The sequence below is a fragment of the Erythrolamprus reginae genome, chromosome Z, assembly GCF_031021105.1.
Source record: "Erythrolamprus reginae isolate rEryReg1 chromosome Z, rEryReg1.hap1, whole genome shotgun sequence".
Classification (NCBI taxonomy): domain Eukaryota; kingdom Metazoa; phylum Chordata; class Lepidosauria; order Squamata; family Dipsadidae; genus Erythrolamprus; species Erythrolamprus reginae.
This window is the reverse complement of record NC_091963.1, coordinates 39904077-39931851: the sequence shown is the minus strand read 5'-3', so window position 1 is coordinate 39931851 and position 27775 is coordinate 39904077. Positions and strand designations below refer to the sequence as shown.

The 27775-nt window shown below is 36.7% G+C and overlaps 1 protein-coding gene across 4 annotated transcripts in view; it reads left to right on the top strand.

Moving 5' to 3' along the window:
* Nucleotides 1-27775, top strand: part of DGKB (diacylglycerol kinase beta) — a 345124-nt gene that overhangs the window by 41105 nt on the left and 276244 nt on the right. For 2 of the 4 annotated variants that reach the window (XM_070729085.1, XM_070729083.1), the window contains 4 exons: nt 3960-4048; nt 4737-4853; nt 12045-12143; nt 27209-27241. In XM_070729085.1, the coding sequence (XP_070585186.1) occupies nt 3960-4048; nt 4737-4853; nt 12045-12143; nt 27209-27241 (338 nt within the window). The remainder of the gene's footprint in view (nt 1-3959; nt 4049-4736; nt 4854-12044; nt 12144-27208; nt 27242-27775) is intronic. The other 2 variants (XM_070729086.1, XM_070729084.1) reach the window with 1 other exon arrangement.

Here is a 27775-nt window from a genome sequence, read left to right as displayed (position 1 = left end):
AGATCTTCTAATCTTCTAATGCTTACTTTTTATATTAACATATTATTAAGTTTCAACAACATGAATATAACTAAACAAGCAAAAAGAAAATAGAAAAAATGAAAGATTAGACAAAAAGGAAGATAATTAGAAAAGAAAAGAAAAAAATAAAGCAAGAAGGGGAAACTTCCAACTTTTCTTTGGTGTAGATATAGATAAAAACACATCCAACTAAAATTAACAGTAGTTACTTTATAATTCCATGTACAGTGTTTCCTCGATTTTTGCATGCCCACGAAAGTCGAATTTCGGCAAAGTAGAGATGCGGAAGTAAATACAGCATTTTTGGCTATGGACAGTATCACAAGCCATTCCTTAACACTTTAAACCCCTAAATTACCATTTCCCATTCCCTTAACAGCCATTTACTCACCATTATTACTGGTACTCACCATTGAATAAGACACTTAGTGATCCTGATATTTATAAACATAATTATTTATTAACGGCCAATCAGCAATGGCAGATGAAAGTTTGACGACGTATGACGTCATTGGGCGGGAAAAACCCTGGTATAGGAAAAAACCCGCAAAGTATTTTTTAATTAATATTTTTTTGAAAAACTGTGGTATAGGCTATTCGCGAAGTTTGAACCCGTGAAAATCAAGGGAACACTGTAATTCTAATATATCAAATGCCAAAATATGAGTTTCATTTCTCAGTTTCTTGCAAAAAGTCGAAGAGAGTTTTTCAAGTAAAATTAAAATTGGTCCGTCTTGTTAGTTGTCAATTTTGCCATCTCTGTCAATTTCATCAGCTTAATGGAATTCCATTTGTCCAATGTAGACAATTCTAAATCCTTCCACCTTTGCACAGCAAGTCTAATTGTAAAAACAAATTTCTATAATATCTCTCAATCTATTTGTACATTAATCCAAACAGGAAAGGCCTTAGTTTTAATTGTATATCTGGTTCCAAGTCCTACATGGCATAGGACCAAATTACTTATGGGACCATCTTCTTTCTCATACATCCCGGTCAGGTCCCACAGAGTTGGCCTTCTCCAGGTCTCATCAGCCAGACAATGTTGCCTGGTGGGGCCTAGGGGAAGATCCTTCTCTGTGGCCATCACGGCCCTTTGGAATGAGCTCCCCCCAGAGATTCTTATTGCCCCCACTCTTCCAGCCTTTTGCAAAGCTCTGAAGACCCACCTCTGCCGGCAGGCTTGGGACCATTGAAACTTTGATATCTTGCCTCACCCAATGAATGAATGTAGGATGTATCATGTATGAATCTGTTTGTTTACTTTTTAACTGTGAATTTTTTTTAGAATGCAATTTTATGTAGATTTCTAATATGTTGTAAGCCACCCTGAGTCTCAGGAAAAGGGCGGCATAGAAATAAAATAAAATAAATATATGTATCTTTAAAATGTTCAGAATCAAAATACATATTTGGTCTCAATATTCTCTAGATTTCTTACATGTCCATGAAAGGTTTTAAAATATACCTTCAGAATGATAACATTTTCAAGAAATATACTGTACCAAAAACTTACCCAGATTATTATACTGTCTTTTACGTGTTCATCTTGTTTCCATTTTTTTTAGTTTTTAGCAATAATATGATCATAATTTGTATCCAGTTCAACATCAAATTCCATTTTACCAATTTGTAAATCTTTCTATTAGCTGGGCACACTAGAAAGCCCATGACATATATAATCCTCTAATTCAGGATCTCCTCTTAAATTATCCTTGAAAGAAAGACAGGTTTTAATGCTTATTAATAGTAGACAGGTGAGGCAGCTTTGATTTATTTTAGTAAGGTGTGTTTTGCCATTAAGATAATGTAGTACATCAAATCAATGCAAAAATTCAGCATAATCGATCCATTGAGGCATTTCTCATGGTCTTAAATAGCTCATAGCTTTCTATGGCACTTACTTTTTTCTAGTCTATCATTTAGCTTTTTTTAAAAAAAAATTACTGATAACTTTAATTCTTATCTTCTCCATGGTATTCCCTTGATGAAACATGAAAAAGGCAAAAGTTTGTTCCTTGGTAGAGATCTATTCTTAAAAGCAAGTGAATTAATTTAAAATGCAGCTTCACAGGGAACTTTTCCTTGAATTCCTGTTAACTTTGTGAACACAGTCACTTGAAGAGTTGCCGTCCTTCAGAATTATCCATTTTAGAGTGCAGCTAGAGGAAGGAAAGGGGGGGAGGGGGAATGTTATATTCTTTCTCTGCTTTCATTCCGTTTGATGTTGGGTTAAAATTTTGAAAATTAAAATACACTATTAAGCACCTTCCATTCATCTAGGGCAGTGATGGGGAACCCTTTTCCTCTTGGGTTCGAAAGCGCATGCGCACACACTGTCACACCTGTGCGAGTGCCCACACCCATAATTCAATGCCTGGGTAGAGCGAAAATTGCCTCTCCTGCCCCCCCACCCCCCCAGAGGCCCTCTGGAGGCCAGAAACAACCCATTCCCAACTTCTGTAAGGCCAGGTAGGCCTGTTTTTCACTCTCCCCAGAGGCTTCCTTGGAGCCTGAAGAGGGCAAAAACACCTTCCCCCATTCTCCCAGAGGCCCTCCAGAAGCTGAAAATGCACTCCCAGAGCCTCCATGCCAGCTGAAAATCAGCTGGCCGGTGTGCACATGTGCACTGGAGCTGAGCTAGGGCAGCAGCTCACGTGCCAGCAGATACGGCTCCACATGCCACCTTTAGTACCTGTGCCGTAGGTTCGCCATCACTAATCTAGGGCATCATTCGCTAAGGATAAACTCCTCTGATTCATTATTGTCAGTTGAAATAGTCAATTTATTATTTCTGAGATACTGGTAGAAATTTTATTATGCTGTGGTAAACAAAACATCCCAGAGATTTTAGAGATGGCCTCTCTGACCATCAACTAAGTTGCTTCCTTTGGTCTATTGATTAACAACTTTTCATAGCACTAGATTTGATACATACCATTTCCTTAGGTTTTCTTTTTCTTTTTACAACCTATAGTTTGAGTCAAGTTAAATTGAGCCAGATTGGGGTGATTGAGTATAACTGAGTATTTAAAGACTGGATACTCTTCCTTAGTTTCCTTAGTTTTAACTGAAGACAAAGAAAGGCAGCACCATTTGTAAACGGGAACAGATATTTTATTATCTCATACAATTTTACTTTATTATTTTAATTTAAGTTGGTTCTTCAATAATTAATTTAATGATTCCTCAACTGCTTAATTACATTATTCTTTGTACAATATAGTGTTAAATCTTTGTCACAGAGATACATTAATCTTAACTTCCATCAATTCAAAAATATAATGTTGGTATTTTGTAAAATCAAATCTGAATGTTTTCAGAATGAAAAAGGGAGATGATATTGTGTTCCTCAGAAAATTTGAAACAGTAAAGTTTGCAATAGTTGGAATTAATTTCATGAAATAAAGGTATTGACAAAAAAAAATAAAAAATAAAAAAGTAAGTAAATAAGTAAGTAAGTAAGTAAGTAAATAAATTAATAATACATACACACATACAGTACATACATACTGTCTGGAAACAAGACTAATTAGCCATTTAAAGAAAGACAAACTCATTGCCTTTCATATTCAGTTATACCAGCTGCTTTCATGCCTATAGTTTAGAAAATATAGATTTCTTCATCTTGGCAAATGACAGGAAAACATTTGGCATTTGCCAATTATATTACTTCTATTTATTTAATTTGATTTTGGAATTATTGTGAACTGCTTAGGGAGGGCTGATTTAATCAAAAGTTGCTGTTGAAGAGTACTCTTACATTCTTTTCCAACGCTGCTAATGTTATTTTCTTTACTGGACCGCCTTTTCTCTTTTAGAGATAACTGGATATAATTCTTTGTAGATGAATTGTAGAAGAATGAGTAATGAATAGATAATTGAAAATTTATATTTATTTAGAAAAACTTTTAATAATTATTATATTTTTCTCTTAGTTTGCAAGTACACTGTTCATGAGCGATGTGTCTCAAGAGCACCAGCATCTTGTATCAAAACATACGTGAAATCAAAAAAGAATACTGAAGTAAGCTGACATTCATGTCTGTGGAATTCTGGTGGGCCTCTGTATATGTGTGTTTTTGTATATACAAGGCATATGTTACTATAATGTACTTTATATGTATGGCAATGTATATATCAGCATGGGGTTTTAAATCTTTTACTACCAGTTCATGCATTCACTTGAGGAATTATCAGTATTACTGAGGAATACAGGTTGAAGGAAGACAGGCTAAAATAGTTCCTACATTGTAATAGAAAACAAAGAATGCTTTTCTGCTGCTATTGGGGAAGCAATGTGGTCTCCAATGTCAATTTAAAGTTGGAACGTAACCCTTATACTCTAAGTATTACAGGATATCTAAAGTATAGCTTCCAATATTTTTTTTTAAAAAATATCTAAGATAATTTTCTGGAACTGATATTTGTGAGATCCATTTTGGTGAAGAAGCATGAGCAGGTACTCAGGATTAATAATTTTATTTGGATAATGTTTTCTCCAAAACAGTGGAAAGCAAGTGAGAGCTTTACTATTTAATAAGGTGTATTGCTTTACTATTTAATAAGGTTTATTACTATACTATTAACACCTGGGTATTAATCTGCCTGTTTATTTCAATGCATTAACTATTGAACTTCATAATATTTCTTTATCTGTTAGTAGTTTATTTTGTATAAATTGGTGTAAAATAATCTCCTTTATACTTTTTTAGGTTATGCATCACTTTTGGGTGGAAGGAAATTGTCCAACAAAATGTGATAAATGTCATAAAACTATTAAATGTTACCAAGGATTGACTGGGTTACATTGTGCGTGGTGTCAAATCACAGTAAGTATTAGCAATACTATCAATAATAGTGCTAGTAAAAACAGTTTAAGTAATATTTTAATAGTGGCAACAAATAGGACTGATAAATAAACAAATAAACATGCATAAATGCTAGCACCAAAGTATTTAAAAATAATTGCACATGCACAATCGTAGCATGACACAAAAACCTTATGATGATAACATTTAAAAAATGGAGTAACTTCTCTTTGTTGCTAAGATGAGTTTTAATTCATTTGAATTTTTAAAAAAATGACTTAGAATGAACAGATTTCTCATTTACACACGCAAAAAGGGCTCTAAGACTGCTTTAATCATTCATAGTTATAATAAATACCGTGTTTTCCCGAAAATAGGACATATCCAAAAATAAGCTGTAGTGAAGAGTTGGGCATGGGCAACACAGGAGGAAGACCTTCCCTTCCCCAGTCAGCTAGAGTCAGCACCCCTTAAATTGGGAGTTGCTTCTCTGTTCCCTCTCCTCCCAGTGTATTTAGTGCTTGCCCACCTCCCAACCATCCCCCTTGCCTGTAAGCTCCCATCCCACGAGAGCAGCCATCCTGCACCTCTTGCCATTTAGTGCCCTCCCAGTAGACAACCTCCTCCCTCTGGCCAGGCAGAGCACCACTCACCAACTGAATGGTAAGAGGCCAGTCGAGCCAGCCAACTGCTCCTGAGTCTTACGGAAGCCAGGCAAGAGTATTCCACGAGAGGCTATTCTGGAAGTGTGAGTTCCTCTCTAAGGCTGCGGCTCCCTTCACCCTTTGTTGTCTCTCTGACCTGGCTGCTAGAAGACACAGCAGCCAACCTTTTTTCTGCTTTCAGGAACTTCTAGCCAGGGTTGACATCTTGTAGTCCTCCCCTATCCCCCACCCAACCTGCCACCCACAAATTATATTCCTAAAGGGGGCAGGTGGTTCAGCAAGGAGGTCCTGCCATGCCTAGCAAGCAGGGGAGAAGAGACTGCAAGGGAAACCATGTTTCACTCCATGTGTTTTACTTCTCCCCTGCCCCACCTGCCACTCATCAATAAAAAGATGGCGGGGAAGGGAAGCAGCCAGGCTGCTGTTGCCATTGGGTTGGGGTGAGATGTGTTGTGCTGCGAGACACGTGTCTTATCTTTCCAGTATTCCCTACCATGGTGTATAGGAAAAACATTGTAATAAAATATTACGAGTTAAGTCATATTTTTCGAACTCATGAGGGTTTTTTAAAAATTACATCATGCTCTCCAGCAATGCACAACATCATGCACAACAGCAATGGAGCTACAAGTGTCAGATAGATTGTACATCTTGCTGGACAACATGTCCCCCCTGCCAGAAATGAGTCTCAGACTCACCACGCACCACTGCTGCCTCATGGAGAAGAACTCTACAGGGCTTGTTGTGCCATTGCGTACATGTATAACTACCCTACTATGATTTTCTTCATAGCTGTGATTGGCAGGACACCACCTTTGCCGGTATGATGAAGCTTGCAGCAGTCCTTCAGTTTGTTTGTGCAACAGCACAACAAACCTTGCAGAGTCCTGCTCCATGAGGCAGTGATGAGCCAGATGCTCAGGCAGGGCAAAGAACAGGGAGGGGAGGCGACTGATGGGACATCCAGTCTCACACTCGCCACCTACTGCACCCCCAAAGTAATAAGCTGCACTCCAATAATAAAGCCAAGGCCATATTTCAGGGGTCAAAAGAAAATAAACCTGTCTTATTTTCAGGAAAACATGGAACATACCTAGCAGACAAAAATAAAATACTGATAAAATATAAAAATCAAATTGTGATATCATAACCAAATGTCAGATAAAATACAAAGCATTCTGTACCCTAAAATTGCATTTTGAAACAAATCTAATACTTGCCATACACACATCAGAATAAATGCTCCTTTACACATGCACAAATGCAGCACAGGTTTAAAACCGAAATTCATTCCAAGGTAATTTCCAAGGTAATTTCTTGGGAATATTCAAGATAATTTCTAGTGGATATATACAGGGATATGGTACGAACTTAATTTGTTCCGTGACCAGGTTCTTAAATAGAAAAGTTTGTAAGAAGAAGCAATTTTTCCCATAGGAATCAATGTAAAAGCAAATAATGTGTGCGATTGGGGAAACCACAGGAAGGGTAGAGGCCCTATTTCCTCCCAGGAGATTCCTAGAGAGGCCCCACAGAGGCTTCTCCCCGCCTTTTGGGCCCTGTTTCCTCCCAGGAGATTCCTAGAGAGGCCCCACAGAGGCTTCTCCCCGCCTTTTAGGCCCTGTTTCCTCCCAGGAGATTCCTAGAGAGGCCCCACAGAGGCTTCTCTCCGCCTTTTAGGCCCTGTTTCCTCCCAGGAGATTCCTAGAGAGGCCCCACAGAGGCTTCTCCCCGCCTTTTCCAATTATAGTTTCGGAGGGTCAGGTTTGTAAGTAGAAAATGGTTCTTCAGAAGAGGCAAAAAAATATTGAACACCTGGTTCTTATCTAGAAAAGTTTGTAAGTAGAGGCGTTTGTAGGTAGAGATACCACTGTATATGTAAAGTTTTTTTCCTTAATATAAAATGGAAATAGAAATAAAGACTGAAAAAAGAGGAAAAGGAAAGTGAATAAAGAAGATAGATAAAAAAGAAAGAAAAAAGAAAAAGCAGTGACTTCCAATATTTTAGCGCAATAAGATACATAATAAATAAATAAATAATTTATAGTATCAACTTTTCAATTAAATCAAATAGTACCTAAGAGTAATTTCTATAACAGTAACATTTCATTTTTTCCCTTAGAATTAAGTAACCATAAAAGTATTTATATTCTCATCTAACTAGTGCCAGCTATTAAAATTGGATTTTCTTCTTATTTTTAAATTTTTGTAGAAATAAATAGTGTATGAGATCCTGGTGGTTTTTGTGCAGCTTGTCAGTGTCTTGCTTTAAGAAAAATAAATAAAAATAAATAAATTATCAAAATTATTTTTTTCTCCTGTTCTTTTTTAGTTTTTATTTTATTTTTTATAAATTAGGAAGAAAGCATTCAAAGGTTTTTTTTAAAAAAAATTAAAGAATATATACGGAATATTCGTAGCAATAGAAGCAATAATTGCAGTTACATATTCTTTGTGAAATAATTCATGAGTTTCTGTAATGTTATTCTATGATATTGTTACACATTATGTTATCTAATATTAAACAATATTTTACATCTTACTTGTTTTCTCAAAGATCAGTTCTGCCTAATAAAAAGATTAAGCTGTTCAGAGCATACTACTAAGTAGGAAAACTGTTAATAATCACCTCATATGTAACAATGTTTCAATTGGATGGTACATGGATTAATGCACATTAATTATGGTAAATGTGGTTTCACTACTAAAAATGAGAATTAACATAACAATGTTTTAGATTATAGGGCAAACACAATAAATTTCAGTGTTGCTGGGGATTGCTATACCTCTTTTTGGTTGCTAGGAAACTGCCAGAAAAAGGTATTTTTACAGTAATGATTAATGTATACAAGGGTGTTATTAGTTGCCAATCATTTTCAAATTCAAAAATATAGCAGTCAATTTATCTTTTGCTAGATCTCTCTCTAAAGAATATGTAATTGACAAAAATGTATATTTCATATTTAAACTAATATATCATAAGTTTGATATATCAATCTTGTATCATAAACATGGATAAATTATCCAGAGAAAATTAAATCATTCATTCAACCCAGAGAATAGTGATTTATGGAACAGCTGCTAGACAACTTATTTTACTGTATTGAGGAAGATCACCTGTAAAAGCAAATACTTATGTGCTACCTATTAACTATGTTGTATAAATGAGAAACATCCAATTTGTATGACTAATTTGTTAGGAAATTTCCCAGTAATTAAAACCGGCATATCTGAAAGCAAAAAAATATTGATATAAAACTATGCTAATTAATGGCAAATGAACACAGAGGTTAAATTATCTACCTCATGTTAGTCAACAATTATTTATTTCCAAATCATTTTCTTTAGATATTAATGTGATAGACATTTAGTGCTATTATAATATTTAGTGCTATTATAATATTTAGTGCTACTATAATATTGAAAGGCAAAAAGCAAAATTATAAAAAGTGAAAAGAGGGGCACATAACGAAGGCAAAATATCAGCTAATAGCCTGAGCCTGTAAACATAAAGTGAGGAAAGCTGAGGCTCACAACGAACAAAGACTTGCAGCAAAAGTGAAAATGGCAAAAACAAAGATTCTTCCAAAATGTTGGAAAAAAAAGAGAAAACAGTCAGGAGAACAATTGGTCCATTGAAAATGATAAGAAGATGACAAGCAACAGGGAGATAGCAGAACTACAGTAGTCCCTCACCTATCGCTGGTGTTACGTTCCAGACCTGGCCGCGATAGGTGAAATCCGCGATGGGGAATTTATCGACTGATAGTACTTATTTAAGTATTTATATTGTAATTGTTTGGTAAGTTTTCATTGTTTTAAGTGTTTATAAACCCTTCCCACACAGTATTTATTTTAGATACAGTATTTAAATACAGTATTTACAATTTTAGATATTATTTTTTTTAAAAAAAACCTGCCGATCGAGTTCGGCGGGCTGTTTAAATCTGCCGATCGACTTCCTCAGAAACCCGTGATGAAGTGAAGCCGCAGTAGGTGAAGCGCGGTATAGCGAGGGACTACTGTACTTAACTCGCTTTTTGCATCTGTCTTTACAAAAGGGAGAAAAAAACACAGCCCAACATCAAAAACAGCACCACAAAAACAGATTAGGAACACATGTTAAAAAAGTGCTAAAACAGGGAAGAAAATAGTAAGCGAACACCTGTCTAGCCTATACAAGTTCAAATCATCAGGACCAGATGGTTTATGCCCAAGGTTCTGAAGAAACTGGCAGACGACATCTAAGAACCATTGAAATATCTCTTTCAAAAATCCTGGCACACCGGGAAACTTCCAGAGGACTGGAAAAAAGCTGATGTCATTCCCATTTTCAAAAAAAGGGGAAAAAATAGATCCAGGACCTACCAGGCCTGACCTCAATTGCAGGGAAGATTCTGGAAAAGATAATCAAGCAACGAATCAACGAACATCCAGAAGCAAACCAAGTAATAATCCAAAGCAAACATGGGTTTGTCAAAAACACATTATGCCAGACTAATCTTATTGCATTATTTCACAAAGTGTCAAAATTAGTGAACTAGAGGAATGTTGTTGATATAATTTACTTGAACTTAAGTAAGGTATTTGATAAAGTAGACCATAACCTACTTCTAGATAAAATAGAGAAATGTGGGTTAAACAGCACTATCGCCAGGTGAATTTGTAGCTGGCTGACAAGTTGCACTCAATGTGTAGTCCTAAATGGACTTGCATCTACATGGAGGGAAGTATGCAGTGGGGTACCCCAAAGCTCTGTTTTAGGTGCACTATTCTTCAACATCTTCATCAATGCCTTGGATGAGGGGATAGATAGGGAATTTATCAAATTTGCAAATGACACCAACTCTCCAGAAATAGGTTCAAGATACAGAAGGATCTTGACAGAATTGAACATTGAATGCTAAGTAACAAAATGAAATTCAATGGTATAAAAGTAAGATTCTACATTCAGGCAAGAAAAACAAAATGAACAGATACAATATATGTGGTACCTTGCTCAACAGTAGTAGCTGTAAGGGATGTCGGAGTCCTAGTGGACAACCATTTAAATATGAGCCACAAGTGAGCAGCAGCTGCCAAAAAAGCCAACACAGTTCAAGACTGCCTAAACAGAGGGATAGAATCAAGATCATATGAAGTGTTAATACCACTTTATAATGCTTTGGTAAGGCTACATTTGGAATACTGCATTCAGTTTTGGTCACCACAATGTTAAAAGGAAGTAGAGAAGAGCAACAAAGATGATTAGGGGATTGGAAGCTAAAACATGAAGAATGGTTGAAGGACCTAAATATGTCTAGTTTAATGAAAAGAAGGACTAGAGGCAACATGATAGCAGTGTCCCAATATCTCAGGGTCTGCTACAAAGAAGTCAAACTATTATCCAAAGCACCTGAGAGTAGAACAAAAAGCAATGTGTGGAAACTAACTTAGAATTAAGTAGAAATTTCCTGACAGAACAATTAATCAGTTGAACAACTTGCCTCCAGTTGTGAATGCTCCAACACTGGAAGTTTTTATTAAGATGTTGGATAACCATTCATCTGAAGTGGTTTTGGGTTTCCTGCCTAAGCAGGGGTGTTGGACTAGAAGACCTCTAAGATTTCTTCCAACTTTGTTATTCTATTCCATAATACACTTTTATATCCCTAAAACAAAATGAAAACAATATAAAACTTTAAAAATAATAATATATCCACACTATAAATACTAATAAAATCAATGAAATTTTATACCCTAGAAAGTAATCTGATCAAATTACACATGATCCAACGTTGTTAAAAATATTGTTTTCAATTTTATAATGTATTTCTCTATTTACTCTATTCAAGTAAATAGTGCTTGATTTTTTTCAGGTGAGTAAGTTAAGAGTTCCATCTTTAGTCTTCAGTACCATTTGCACTATTTTAGTCATAATTTCATTTTACCTATGCCAGCTTTACTTCTGAATAGGTTTAGGATTATATTGTAAGATTGCAATTAAAACATCAAAATAAATTTTTAAAAATTCAAGGGTTTAATTATGGGACTAATTTTTCCTTAAACATTTTTAAGATTGTGCTAATAGCATTTATTTATTTATTTTTAATCAACAACACAATACATTCTGATTTCCCCCCTATTGATTTAACTAGGTAGTATTATTGAACATATTTGCATATCCAGAAGACCTATAAATGTTTTTCCTCCCTCCGTTCTCTGTATATCTGTGTATGTGTAATGATGTTTGTGTACGCAATATTTCACACAGTTGGCTGACAAAAAAATGTGGACTGGCAACAATCTTATCCCGTCTGTGAGTTATTTATTCACAAGGATGATAGCATTAGCTATACATGTTAAACAAATAACTTTTAACATGTTACTGTCAGCAGCAACAGTAAGAACAGTACAGAAATAACAATAATTGAGAAAAAGCTAAAAATCCTTATCTCCAAAAAGCAATTACTAGAATGCAAGTGTTGTTGTTTTTTGCTCTGATTATTAAAAAAAATTACACTATGTTTTAATTCATAGTGACATTTTATATCTTTTTTTGTTACAGCTACATAATAAGTGTGCTTCACACCTAAAGCCTGAATGTGATTGTGGTATTCTGAAGAACCACATTCTACCTCCCACCTCAATCTGTCCTGTAGTATTGGTAAGATATCTTTGTACATTGTAACATATCATGTTGTGTTTAAATCTATATTATACATTTTTACTGGTAATAGATAAATATTAACAAAATAGTGGTTCACCAGCAATGGAAATTACAACATATGAATTAATGTTCTTTTGATACATAGATATCATGGTAGCCTCTCAAGTCCTTGCAGAGGGGTGGCATATAAATCCAATTAAATAAATAAAATAAATAATTTTTTTTCTGCAGTCCCTAAATACTTTTCCAGAGCATGATACCATAGTTTTTCAGGATTGAAGGATGCCAATGTAAAATGCTTTTCTGACTACGTTATCAAAATTTAGCAAACACTGAGAATTAGAGCATGTGGTTTGTTTTTTTCTTGGTTTTTTGCAAGTAAAGCAATTATTATCCAAAGGGAAACAAAAGTAAGAAATTCCATAAAATAGTCTTGTCTATTTTTGTGATGGGACCATATCTACTTGTATGACAGAATCTTTTTCAATGTGGTTCTTAGATATAAAAACAAACAAGAGTAACAAATAATAAGCGCACTAGAGTGCCTTCCGTCCCTTGTACTATAGTCTCTCCTATATCTTGATTTTCTTCTCTATGATATCCTCTATAACCTTCATTGTGTATTATTGTGTATTGGACAAAATAAATAAATAAATAATATAAATAAATAACAAATATATAATGCACACCCGCGGAAAGAATGTCTGCCTCTGTGAAAATAAAACCTACTGTGCTTTCATTACTTAAATTTACCAACTATCGTTAATCAAAATGTGAATATATCCTGTGTCGTTTATACAAAATGTCTAACTTTTTAGAATTTTATAAGAATATTTTGTTTGGAATTGACATTAACACTGAGGGCTCTGATTTCAACAAGAGTTAATCTAGAATAATATCATTGTCCTTGCAGCAATATCCGCATTATATGCTTTGTGTTGCTATATGCAACAATAAATTTCATTGTTTACAAAACAATTATTTAGTGAAATGTATATTGTGATCAGTGCTACAAAGGTTTTTCAATGTCAAAATACACAAACAGACAAGACACTAGGATTTAATCTTAAATCTTTAAATCAAGACTTACACAAATCACAGTAAAAGCAGGACAAATTGCTGACTATAGTTGCTTGGACTGCAATAAAGTATAAATTTTTCCTTTTACATTTTGAAAATGACACTTTACACTGCTGCACTTGTCATGTTAATGTAATAAGTATAAAAGTACAACCATAGGAATATCTCCTGTGGTCAAATGATCAAAATTCAAAAGGTTGGCAACTAAGGTAGAAACTGTATGGCAGTTGCAGTGTTTCAGGCTCATGTGGTTGCCTTTAGTAACCTTCTGACAACTAAAGTCCATGGGAAGTCAGGTTCACTTAACAACTATGTTACTAATAGATATAAATTTTTATTTACAAGTACAATTGAGCCCAAATTTCTGTTGCTAAATTAGACATTTATTGAATTTTCCCCATAGTTGTTAAGTGAATCACTGCAATTGTTAAATTACTATTTAATTGGGGACTATTAATTGGGCATAAGTCACTTCATAGAATTCAACTGGCTAACCAACTATAACCAAATATATTCTAGGAAGCTTATAATATGGTATTCCCTTGCATATGGAATTTAAAATTAAGATACCTTTTAATATAAGTGCCTGGGTATTAAAACTAATTGGAAATCTTTTGGAGGCACAAGCCAGTTTTAATTAGGTGATAAATTATTCTGTATTTTTGGAATAGCATATTATTTAGCAAAATATATAATGTTTAACATTAGGAAACATGTTCTTTTCACCAAATGGAAATATAAAATTTTGAATAAATGAGCAAAGCTGTATAATATACATTTGCCAGGTTTTTAACTTCACTACAGAATATCAAACCAGCCTTTTTTTCCGTCACATATATTTAAGCGAACAGTGAACTATTAAAATGTGCTCATTTCAAGTATGAAGACTTAAAAGTACAAGAAATACATATATGCATTGTTGCTGTGCAGTTTTCTTATGGTCTTGATCCTTCATATTCAAGATGTATTGTGTGTAGATCATACAACCAATATGATTATGTTACAATCTGTACTTAAATTACTTCAGGTCACAGATGTAGCAGTGCTATGCTGAACCATACAGCTAGGGAAACCAGCAAATAATGGTGCAAATACAGAGGAAAATGTTCTAAAAATAGAGAAGTTATGTTACCCCTGACTGATTTCATAATAACCAGTAGAGCATTCACTACACCTCTTCTCTGCAAAGTAATAAGATGTCATTAGGACACATCTAATGATGTCATTACTAAGTGTGTTCTTGTCAAAGCTCTTTGAGGAATCTTCTCAAGAGGAAAAGGAAGAACTTTTAAAATGTATCTCAGTCTAAGATATGACCAGGGAGAAAGGCACATCATTTCCAACAACCTGTTCCAAATGTGTAAATCAAACAACTGCTTCACAATTATGGCATTGTTGCAGGATAATGCAATATAAGTGCAAGGATTTAACCTTATGTTCTTTGACAATAAAAATTTGTTCAGAGTCAGATTTTTTTTTGCACGAGAAAATTATATTCCATTAAGGGCTAATCACCTGGGTCCAAGTGCAGTCATTTGTATAAAAAAGTCTTGATAAAAAATGTTATGGAAAATGTACTGTGAAGCCTAAAAGGTTTTAGTATATAAATCCTAAACATTAATCTATCTTCTTCCTTGACCTCCTGATCTCTAGCTTACTTCTTTACTATTGTTTACAACTGCTCCATTAAATCTGTAGTGTTTGCCTCTGTTGTTTTAAGCTTCAGACTAGGATTCATCTTGATTCTCCTATTCACTGTAAGTTGATGTTTGAATACCTGACTATGGTTTGCAGACATTCCATTTGATTTACACATTTCTCAACAAACAGCATTTGCTGGAGAGACGGAGTAACGACACGGACACCAGAGCTGGATTTAAATTGGGTCATTTTTATTAACATAAATTTGCATAATTTATTCAATACTTTGCATAAATTAGCATAATCAACTATGACCCGGAAATGGACCTGCAGGGTCAAACAAATACTTCCGGGGCGGAAATGACGTTATGCCAAAAAACATTCCTGGGCAACTCATGGGCGTATCTCGATGCAAGTCCAGGTGAGGGCCAGGCCGTCACCTGCGACCCTGCCATGCTGTGCATGAGGGGGGTCCCACCGGCTAACCCGAATCCGGGAATTAAAGGTGCAGGACCCAAAGACAGGTTCCCCCCAGCTGCTCAGGCAGAAACTCCCTCCATGAGCTTGCGGAGAACCTGTCAATCATCCCCAAAGATGCCCAAGGGAGAACGCGCAGTTGCTAAACCACCCCAGTTTTCCGCCCCTAACCTGCCTACCCAAATGACCAAAGGTAAGCCAATTAACCTAATAAATGCAAGCACCCCCTAACCGCACATCCATCACCTCAGTGTGGAATGGGCGAAAAAACAGCTCGGCTAAGAGGCAGAACTGCAAAAAATTCCCATTCGGCCCCCTAAGGGCGACCCCTAAGCACACTGCAAAATAGTGGAGGGCGGGCGGGTGTCTGCTCGAGGCTCTGCAGTCCGGGCGAAAAGGGAGAGCCCCGGGCCTGCTCGCCCTTATATAGGGCAAGCAGGCCCCGCCCGGACCAATCAGGAGCCTGGCCAATTAGGCCTGATCTCCCGAGCGAAGTCTCGCATCGCGAGACTTCGCCCGGGATCCAAGATGGCGGCCGCCATGAGGGACCGTGTCTCCCGGTCCCTCCAGCAAAGCCTGCCGCCGGGTAAGTCCGGCGCTGTCATTTTTTTAAGGGCTGATGTACTGCATAATGTTATAGCACCATAATTTCAAAAGAAACTCCTTGTTTTCTGACTTTCTGTGGGACATGAAATGAATAAAGAGAAACTAGCGTGAAGAAAACTGAAGTGTGAAATCCATTTTTAAGACTATGCTGTGGTGATAAAGATAATCAAGTATTCTTACTTCCCCACTCTTACTGCACATGTCAATTCATATCTAGAGGCTCATTTCAGATAGCCAACCCATGCTCATAAAATGTAGGGATGAAGATTCTTTCTATAAGCTACTGTGATATATTTGTGAGTTATTTTGCAGATAAAATCTTTTGCTTGACCCCAATTGGTTAGGCAGTTGAAAGAAGATCAGCAATGTAAAAAAACTTTTGGAGACCAAGGATATAAATGGAATTAACCTGTCTATATCTTTGGTCCATGCCTACCTAATTTAATGTTGTGGTGCTAGGGTCAGGTAAAATGATACCCAGTTGATACCTTTAGGTCTAATGGAGTTAAATTTCTGGTTAAATTATGCCTTCTTCAGATTGACAGCAAAGATTATAGTTTGAGGCAGTGAATTACAGTGGTTCTGCTGTATGTTTCATCATGGTGTTTCAATAGTGAAGGTATAAAAGCTTTGTAAAAAATGCCTAGATTAGTTGGATTGTGTTTGATTTTATTTTTATGCTTCTATTAGACAGTTTACCATATTTTACACTGTGTATATAATATATTATGAAGTTTGTAGCTGAAATGAAATTATTTTCATATATAAACAGTGCATACATATATCAAATGATAATTTTTAATAGATGTCAGATCCAGTTTATTGCTATCCACCTTTTATATCTGTAACATTTTAATTAATTTATACAGATCAAGTAAGAGTACATTGAGATTTGTTTCCTAATGAGGATGCACTTATAAGAAAGGTTTTGCATCTTTCTGATATCCTGTGGGTAATTATGTTCTAATTATATGGGAAGGGGAACATGATAACTCAGTTCTGAAATTGTTCATTGGATCCAATTAATTGCATCCATAAAATGAACACTTACAGGGAAGGTGACTGGCAATATCTTTAAACTTTAATTTAATTCAATCTTACACTTTGCAGCAGAATTAGATTCTAAGAACATTAAAAGCAGAACATTATCCTAAGATAAATAGGATTATTAGTGAATACAGTATAGAGCTCATTTTATATAACTGAATGCAACTGAAATTTATTTATTAATTCTATTGATTAATTTATTTGTCAAATGTGTACAAGATTATAAGTACGGTATGAACATAAACAAAGTAAAATAGGTATAGGTAAATTTGGTCAACAGGACAGTAGGACAGGGGCAGTAGGCACGATGATGTGCTTATGCATGCCCTTTACAGACCTCTTAGGAATGGGGTGAGGTCGACTGTAGACACTCTAAGATTAAAGTTTTTGGGGAAGAAACCACAGTCAGGTAGTGCATTCCATGCATTGATCACTGTTGCTGAAGTCATATATTCTGCAGTTGAGTCTTGAGTGGTTTAAATTGAGTTTGAATCTATTTTATGCACTGGTACGACATTGTGGTAGATGTTTTTATGAACTACCAAATTCTAGCAGTTCTTCCTGTACCAGTAACTACAGCACTTGGACGACAGTACTAATTACTAAAAAAACCCAGCTAAAATTATCAGTGAAAAATTATTGTCTCTGCAGCACTGATGTTTTACTACAGCTTGGGAACCATTAAGACACCTTCTTTAGGCTTGGGAACCTGTGCCAAGTGCCCCACCCGTGACTGGACATGCCTGGCTATTAGGCGTGACCTCTTGGCGATGAGCCACCATGGACCAACACATGTTTAAAGCACTAATTGACTTATACAACCACTAGAAACATCAATGGGCCTGTTTCCTCTATCATGCAACAATGCTGACAAAACCCCCACTTTTTCGGACCCTTATTTGAAACCTGGCCTCACCCTTCCATTTCATAACAAACATTCCTGTTTTTTAATATTTATAAACACAGTCTTATAACATCTTGTGTTCTTTATTTTTTTAAAAAATGCTGCTTATTGAAAAAAGAAACACTTTTACTGCACTTGTATCAAGGGTGCAGTCCAAAAATCACACGCTGCCCTCAAACAGTTGAGGACACATTTTCAATACTTATATGAAGAGATACCAAAATTAAAACAATATATTCTTAAAAAAGAGAACCTGCTCTTTCTAATGGTTGAAGAGGAATGAAGATGTCCCACAAGATCAAACAGGGCATCAAAGAAAGCCAAAATTTGCCCCAAACCCGTTAAGTACCAACTTTGAACTCTTATATTTTTTCAACAACTTGAAGGGAAGTGCTGCAAATTGGAAGTCCTCATTGCAGCTGTGTACTTAGTACACCTGCCAAAAATCAACCTGAAAGGCCAAGTAGTTTTGAAACGACAACAGCCTGAAGATTGCTGTAAGTTCATTTTTGAGGGATTTTTGCAAAGTTTGAGCCTGAACCATGTAAAAAGTAAGAGGACTGGGTACATGTGGCTTTGCCAGTTTATAAAACCTTACAAAGTGTGCAGGTTCTCCAAATATCTCCAACATATTACTAAAACTGCCGTGTTTACAGTTTCTAGAAGTTGGCCCAAAAAGTCATTTTTGCTGACTCAGCATTTTGCAAACTTTATTTGAGGTCTCCTAGAACTCCCAATTTTTAGTCTTTTGAACTAAAATTTTGCACAGCATAGTTTTATGTCATAAAGAAATTATGTGCCAAATTTCATCAAAACCTGCGATGGTAAGGTGGGGACCACTGGTCCACTTCACACACAATGACCCAGGGAGTAAAAAGGTGCTTCTTATGCTTCAAAAATTAAGATTAGATCGAAGGTGATGTACCTCTAGATTTTCTGAACCAAAAATTTCAAGTCTGGTGGAATAAAGTATTCTGTTGCGAGCAGAGTAGTGGAGGACTCATCTTGTGAAATATTTCTGGACTCTCTCAATTGTATTAATAAGGAAAAAATTCCCTTCTTTTTTATTAAAATAAATTAATAATAAAACAAAACCAAAATATATTACTATTAAAACTAAAACAACCAGCAAAACCAAAAACACATTTCTTAAATATTTATCATAGTATTATAGTAATCTAATAATACTATGAAAATCTATCTGAACACCAATGCATCAGTTAATATATTTCCATATTTACTTTTCTATAATTTCATTCAATATTTCCAAGCTCAATTAATTTTCAGGCACTTAGCATTTACTATTATTAACTTTCATCAATCTTCTACATTTCCAAGTATATTTTAAATTCATAATGCAAAGTCATAAAATCATACAGTACATATCATAAACCCCTTATTTATCCAATGTATCTTCCATTAATTTTACCTATGTAATTCTATATAGTTCTAAAATTCTAATCCAATTTTACGAATTAATACTTCTTAATATTAAACAACATCTAAATATATCTTTTACCATCATTCCATAGTCAATCCATATTTAATAATCAATCATCCCACCTCAAATTTCTACAACTCTTGCCAAAGGGAAGAAACCATGTTGTTTTTCAGTAGCCTGCGTTTTTCTTTTGATATTTGTTATTTTTCTTTTTAATTATAAGTTACCAAAGGTTTTTATGCAGCTGAGAGTCATGAAAATTAATGCATATTAAGAAATTGGATGATTGATATTGTTTTGCTGATCTTAATCTGCAGTAAAGATATTATGGTATTTAAAAAACCCACCATATTTTGCCTCAGAGAATTTCAAAATAAAATACTGTGTGTCTGTAACAGTGACCTCAGAAGTATCAAAATGCCACTTAAATAGTTGAGTTAGTTTCAAAATAGATTTTGATTTTTCTCTCTCTCTCTCTCTCTCCCTTCCTTTCTTTCCTTCTCTCTTCCCTCCACTTTTTTCTCTTTCTCTCTCTCTCTTCCTTCCACTCTTCCCTCTTTCCCTCCCTCTCCCTTTCTTTCTCCTCCCTCCTTTTATATTTCTCTCTTCCTTCCTTCCTCTCTTCCTCCCTTCCTCTCTCCCTCTTCCTCCCTTTTCTCTCTTCCTTCCCTCCCTCCCTCCACTCCCTCCTTCCTTCCTCTCCACTTCTCTTTCCCTCCCTCCCTCTCTTTCCCTTCTCTTTTCTTTCTTTCTCTCCACTTCTCCGGCGGTCAGCCGGCTTTGCTGGCCTGCACAGGCCTTTCCCAGGCAGCTGGCTTTGCTGGCCGGTGCAGGGCTTGAGCCTGGTGCCGCCGGGGGGGGGGGAAGTGGCCACCTCCCTCCTGTTCTGGTTTCTGGTAGAATTTTAGCTATTACAAATAACTTTTACTAAATGCAGTATTTCATGAACAAAGAATCTCCATCTTTATTCTCTTCTGTATTCAAAATAGACTTCATACCAGCACATTTCTTGTTCTCCCGTTATCTCTCCTAATTACATTCCTTTTGCATTCCTCCCAGCCTCCTCCATTCACCAAGATTTATGTACTCACAGCATGATTCAAAAACAGCAGAAATGACTAGAAAATAATGAGTTTGCTTTCTTGGGAGATGAACGGGAACACCTTCCATTTTTGTTCTACAACACTGAAACTCCATCCTTCTTCCCCACTGACCCCCTGACATACCAAATACATCACTCCAGTATTTAACCCATCACTCCAGTATTTAACCCATTCCTAAATTCAGAAGGGTCCCAAAATGTAAGGAACAAGTGTTTGGAAGAAGATATTCTTCCAAACACTTGTTCCTTACATTTTGGGACCCTTCTGAATTTAGGATCGATCCAGCGAACGTCTGATTCTTCCTCGCTAGATTCTGGACTCATAGCAACATCCTGTGGCTGGCCTCCCACTTCTTCTATTACCTGTAACCCTGGGCCCACCACTAATTCATAAACACTATCAAGTTCTTCATCATCCTCCAATTGACCAGGAGTATGTACAACACCCCCCAGCCTACCCCTACCCAGGAAAGTGGTGCAGGAAAGCAGCGCATTTGAAAAGCAGCGCGTTTGAAAAGCGTGCCGCTTTTCCGGAAAGCCGGCTTTGCTGGCCGGCGCAGGACTTAGGCCTGGTGCCATGGGGGGGGGAGGTGGCCGCCTCCCCCCCAGCCTACCCATGCCCAAGAAAGAAGTGCAGGAAAGCAGCGTGCTTGAAAAGTGCCATTTTCCCAGAAAGCTGGCTTCGCTGGCTGCCGTGCCCTCCCCTTGGCTCCACGCCCTCCCCTTGGCTCCACGCCCTCCCCTTGGCTCCATGCCCTCCCCTTGGCTCTGCCTCCCGCCGCCGCTGCGCAGCTCACCTCAGAAGCCTTGATGCTTTGTTGGCCAGCACGGCGGTGGGGGAAGAGGCAGAGTTCAGGGCCGAGCCTCGACCCATTGCCCCAGGGGACAGCCCCAGCACGGCGGTGGGGAGTAGGTGGAGCTCAGGGCCGAGTAGGCCGAGCCCGGGCTCATCACCCCCGGCTCCAGGGGGCAGCCCCCAGCATGGCAGCAGGAGAAGAGGCGTAGCTCAAGGCCGAGCCTGGACCCATTGCCCCAGGGGACAGCCCCCAGCATGGTGGCGGGGAGGAGGTGGAGTTCAGGGCCGAGTAGGCTGAGCCCGGGCTCATCGCCCCCAGCTCCAGGGGACAGCCCCAAGCACGGCGGTGGGGGAGGAGGCGGAGCTCAGGGCCCATGACTCCAGGGTACAGCCCCCAGTGCAGCGGCGGGGGAGGGAGTCCAACGCCTCCTCTGACACCGCGCAGGTGGGTATCAGAGCAGGGGCAGCCTTGGCCCTGGCTGCCGATGCCAAAGCGGGGAAAAGAGGAGAAGGTCCTGTGCACGGGAATTTAACATTCCAGCGCTGAGCGGGAAAAACTAGTGCGCTCTAGCGCACTGCGCGCCTTAGAGGAAACACTGGTGAGGATCATCTGCAAGGTTATTTCATCCAAGTTTTTATTTTGTGTTCTGATTCTTTTTGCCAGTGTGTAAGACAGAGCATTTACTGGTTGAGATTTGAAGTTGCCAGTTTTCAGACCATTGTGATACATAGACTAGGTCTTTTTGAAGGGCAGAAGTATTGTCAGTGGCATTGAATAGTTCAATATCATAAGCAAAGAAAACACAGTTATTTTTAATATGATCACAATGGTTATTTATGTAAAGAATGAATAGTGTTGATCCTAGACCAGCATTTGAGGGACATCACTGATGATACATGCAGGATTTGATAGGGCATTCCTTATTTTAACCATTTGTTGTTATTTGACAAGAACGCCAAGTACTTTTATAACCAATTTCTTGTAATTGGTTATACATAGATTCAGCTATGCTTGTGGAGTGCTTTTTAAAGAAATATGCACATAGACTGTCAGGTCCAATGCAGTGGTGAATAGAGGTCAGCATTAAGATTAGGGCAGGCGGAAGGGCTTCTTCCGACATGGAGTTGCCAGAAAAAAATGGCCAGAAATTACATCATCAGTGGAGTTCTACCAGTGTGTAGGAACCCACTGATGATGCAATTTCCGGCGATTTTTTCCAGCTTCTCCTTGTCGGAAGAAGCCCTCCCGCCTGCCCTGACTTAAGGCTGACCTTTATTCTTCATCTGAAACACATCTGAGAAGCTCCTTCTCAGGAAAAGCTGGGAAAAAATTGTTGAAAATTGTGTTATCAGTGGGTTCCTACCAATGGATCGCACTGGTCCAATGGATAGAGATGGTTTTAGGTTGTATAATGCTTTTCCAACATTATCTATGTACATTATGTAAAATTTATTTGCGTTAGATCGTTGCAATTATTTGGGGTGTGACTAGGAAATATTGGACATGAGCCATTGCTGTTTACAAAGATGGAATCGAAGAACGTGTTAAAGAGGTTGGTTTTAGCAGTTTCATCATTATATTCTTTACCATCTGGTGCTTTGAGGGGTTGGATGGATCTTGAATCTTTGAGTTTGTTGTTTACAAAGTTAAAGAAGGTACGTGTGGAATATGCACAGAAGGTTTCCTTCTTGATTGATGTGATAATTGATACATTTGGTCTTTAATTGGTGGCATAGAATTTGTATTGGCTTTTAAAGTTAGCAATGTAGCTAATTTTATTTTTTCACCAAAGGGATCTTTTTTAAAATTGAAACTTCCTTATTTTTATGGGTAATTTATTATTCTTGGTTTTGGTGATAATTAGTGGTACAGTACATATAATTTAAGACTCTTTGAATTTCAAAGATATTGTAGTAGTCTTCAACAGTATTACAGTCAGAGAATTATGTTTGCCAATCAAGAGATGAGAAGTCAGCATCTATGATATAATATTTGGCTTTTTAAAAGTTGTAATTGGTTATACTTTTATTATGGTCATTTTTTTAAAGGAAGTCAATTATGCTATGATCACTGCTGGAAAGGGGCTCTATTATTCGTAGTCCATAAATTGAATGTAAACTGTTGCAGAAGATGAGATCAAGACAATTGCTGAGTGTAATATTGTATGTTACTACCTGTTCAAGCCTTAGATTAGTAATAGTATTGTAAAAGATTGAGTATATGGGTTAGGTTGAACATTCATTTAGAGTCTAGTTAATATGAGATAATATGAGATAATATCTAGTTAATATGAGGTTGAGGTCGCCCAGAAAAATGAGAGGGTGTGGGTAGGAAGCCTCCCATGTTAGTAGTGAGGTTAGCTTGTTTGCATGTGTGATGTTGTAATCAGAGGCTTTGTAGCATACTAGGAAGCAAAGTGTGGTATTTATGGTCAGTTTGCAGATGATGGTTTCTGGAAGATCGAGTTCATGTCTTGGATATTTTTAAGGTTTAGTGGTTTTTTGTAGAAGATGGCAACTTTACAGGTTTCACAATCGGACTGGTAAACATGATACTCTCTTACTGTAATAATGGAATCAGGGAGGGAAGCATTCACCCATGTTTTACATACAAGTATGTCAAATTTAGCAGTTTTTTGTAAGAGTAAGAGTTCGGGTATTTTCTTTACTATGCTTCTTGCATTAATTAGTTTGCATTTAAAATCAGCAGTGGGTGGTTTTGAGGAAGTAATGGGTATGCATATATAGTTTTGAATGATGAGGGATTGGTTTTGGGTGATGAGGAATTGGATTTGGATTAATCAATATAGATAGAGTACATGGATGTGTTCTTCAATGTTTTCCCATTTACAATTGCTTTTTTCTATTTGTCAATATAATCAATAATTCTTCAAAATAGAGAACTCAGATAAACATTTTTTTCTAGTCAAAACTAAGTTGACCAAGCTACACAACTTTTACTAATTTCTTTGTCAGAGATTCTAAGTCATCCAGGTCATAATTGTCTCAAAGGTCCAGTCAGAGCTGAAAAAATGTTTTGAATGAGAAGCAAAATGTCTTGGAAAGAAAAACAAGAAAGCCCAGGTTTTGGTTTTTTTTGAAAAAGCACCTTTGGGTTAACTTCCTTGCTTGGACACAATTAAGTAATATTTTGATACAGTTTATAATGGAATGATTTTCAATTCACATGTAATTGGAAGTGCAACATGAACACTAATTTAGTGGTAGAATAATAAACTGGGAGAGATGTTAAATTGAGACCTGATTCATATTTCTAAAGTGTTAATGAAACTGTGATTCCATGAAGTAATCATGCTTGTGCCTATCATATTTCTAAACTACATTTTATTTCTAAAAAAATAGATTATGAGAATAAGACAGTGAATAAACATGCTTCCAAATAATTATGCCTAACATTTGGTGAAACAAAGAATAAGAAAACAACGTGGTACAACAGTAAGCTTAAAAAGTAACACTAATAGAGCTTACAACAATTAGTAACATAAAACTCTAAAAGTAACTGGCTGCTTGTGTTTTTACCTGTCTTTTAGCTGTAAGCAATCTGAAGATAAAAACAAAAAATGCGTATCGGGTGGGTTCCTCCTGGTTCATACCAGTTTGCCGGAACTGGTGGTGACTCACTGGTGATGTCATGATGACATCACCAAATCAGATTGGATGGTCCGACCAGTCCATTTTTTTTCAATTTTTTTCCTTCTGCATATTTACAGAAGCCGAGTTTCTGGGTTTTGGGGGTTTTTTTTGAAATTTTGGGGGTTTTTCCCACTGTGCTTGCACATGCCCATGAAGCACCACCAAATGGCACAGGAGGAAGGGAATTGGTAATGAGGTAAATTGGGACCCACCCCTGATGCACTCATTATGTCTCTATTCTGTTGAATTATACTTTTTTGCCCTATTTTAATTTTGTGACTTTTGAAAATGTTCTAGAGGCATCAATAAAAGTTATCTTAGGAGTGAATGGAAATCTAGAGCTATTTAAAAAAAAATATTTTTATAAGTGTGCTTGGAATCCTTTTGGATAAAGCTGAGAAAATCACTGGTGTGCTTGGATGTTGATAAATGTTTTTGGAGTTATATTCCCCTTAAATACAGGGGGTGGACAAAAAAACGGAAACAGCTTGAAAAACCATCAAAATATTTTTTAATATGGTGTTGGTCCACCCCTTGCGGAAAATATAACCTCAATTCTCCAAGATATTGATTCATACAAATTGTGAATTGTTTCCAAAGGAATTTTAGTGCATTCTTCAGTTAAAAGCACCCTCCAGTTCTTTTAGAGACAATGGTGGTGGAAATCGACTTCTTACTTGAATCTCAAAAATTGACCATAAATGCTCAATAATGTTGAGATCTGGTGATTGTGGTAGCCAGATGAGATGCTGAACTTCATTAGAATGTTCCTCGTGCCATTCTTTAACACTTCTTGCTTTACGGATTGGTGCATTATCATCTTGAAAGATGGCATCCCCCTCTGGAAACAGTTCTTGAACCATAGGATGAATTTGGTCGGCCAAAATTCCTAAATAGTGATGACTTTTAATTCTTCCATGAAGGGAAATCATTGGCCTGGCAGATTTCCAAGAAACCCCCGCCATGTTTGTTGGTTGGGAGAAGGCAGTCTGGATGAAATGATGCTTTTGGCTGTCTCCAAATGTAAACATGGCCGGAGGTCAGAATGGTAAACAATCATTCGTCGGAGAAAATCACATTTTGCCACTGCTCGGCGGACCATTTCTGGTGGTTTCCACACCACTCTAAACACTTTGAAACATTTGTCTTTGAGAGCAGAGGTTTTCTAATTGCAGCTCTTCCGTGGAATCCAGATTTGTGAAGCTCCCTTCGAACAGTTTTTGTGGAAACTGGATTCTGTACGTGTCTATTGAGCTCTGCAGTGATTTTAGGAGCTGCGGTCTTGCGATCCACTCTAACAATTCGCTTTAGAGTACGATGGTCTCTCTCAGGCAACTTCGACTTTCGATCAGACCTGTGCTTGGCTCAGGATGTTTTCCCTTTTCTTTCAAAAGCAGTCATTACTTTTGAGATCTTACTCTTGAGACACCAAACTTTCAGGCACTTTCTGTTACACTAGCGCGAGCACCAACAATTTGGCCTCTTTGAAAGTCTGAGAGGTCTGCCATTTCTAGAAGGTTATAACCAATTTCCTTAAATTTCTGTAAAAAAAAAAGGTAGTTTTAAAAAAAACCATATCAAATAACAGAATTTAAAAAACAAAACAAAAAACATTAAAATATGTGAAGTTTTGATTGATTTGCACATGTTCAAACATTAGGATGCCAAAAAGTCAAGTGTTTTCATTTCTTTGTCCACCTCCTGTATATTCTCTTCTTATACAGGCAGGATTGATTACTGGGGTTTTTATAAGATGATTTGCTGCTAGTCCCTCAGTATTTGAACAACATGTTATTTTAATAATATTTATGTTGAATTCCCTATAAAAATAATATATTTGATGATCGTGTACTATCTTAACAATATTAGTAGTCAACAAAGAACTATTATTAATCTAGTTCTAATTTTTGTAGGTGATATTATGAAAGATTTTGAACTTCAAATTGTCTTCAGATTTACTCTTCCAAAAATTCAGATGTAGATTTTTTCAGACATTTGTAGATTGATTATTTTTTTTATGACATAGTCATCCTTTCATGATCCTTTTTAATTATTCCTTTTCTATTTTGTGCTAAGTTGTACACTGTTAAGAAAATACTTATTTTTATATAGATACATACAAGAACAACAGGAATGAAATAAACCTATGTTATTATTCGGTAATTATTTAACATGTATTAAAGAATCATACTGGAAATGCTTACTTGTTCAACAGGTTGGATGCATATTCAGAATCCTTTACAGGAATGTTTTTAATTAGTATGTGTGTTTTCACAGTTTTAATCTTGTAGCTGAAACTGTTTTTCTCCAACAGACTCTACCCCCTTTAGGAGTTTCACTTCCTGAGGTGCGTAATGTATAAGTGTTCATTGATGCAGATGAAACTTGTTTGGATGTTGTGATGCATTTTGGAACTTTAAAATCTTTGTTTATGGTTCAAATAAGCTTCAGTCAGATTACATTGCTTTATGTTTGCCAACATAAAGTGGCCCTTAGGACAGTTTTTAGTGATTCTGCTTCTCACCACATGAGAAAAAAAGTTAAGTAAATTAGCCTTCCTTCCTTCCTTCCTTCCTTCCTTCCTTCCTTCCTTCCTTCCTTCCTTCCTTCCTTCCTTCACTCTGACAAACAGTTGAGTAGATTTTGATAGTAGATAAAGAAACTTGGCTACTATTGAATCTCAACAGTATTAGAGGTTGAAGTGAAAAATAGATAATAAAATGTTTGCATGATATGAAAGTGTCTTGAAGTCCATGTTATGCTCCAATAATGAAAAGTAGATAATAGATTTGATCGTTCTGGAAGGCTTTTGAAGGGAAACAAAGTCCACAAGAGACTTATTTTAAAAATGTATGACAATCTGTAGAATAATTAGAAAGGG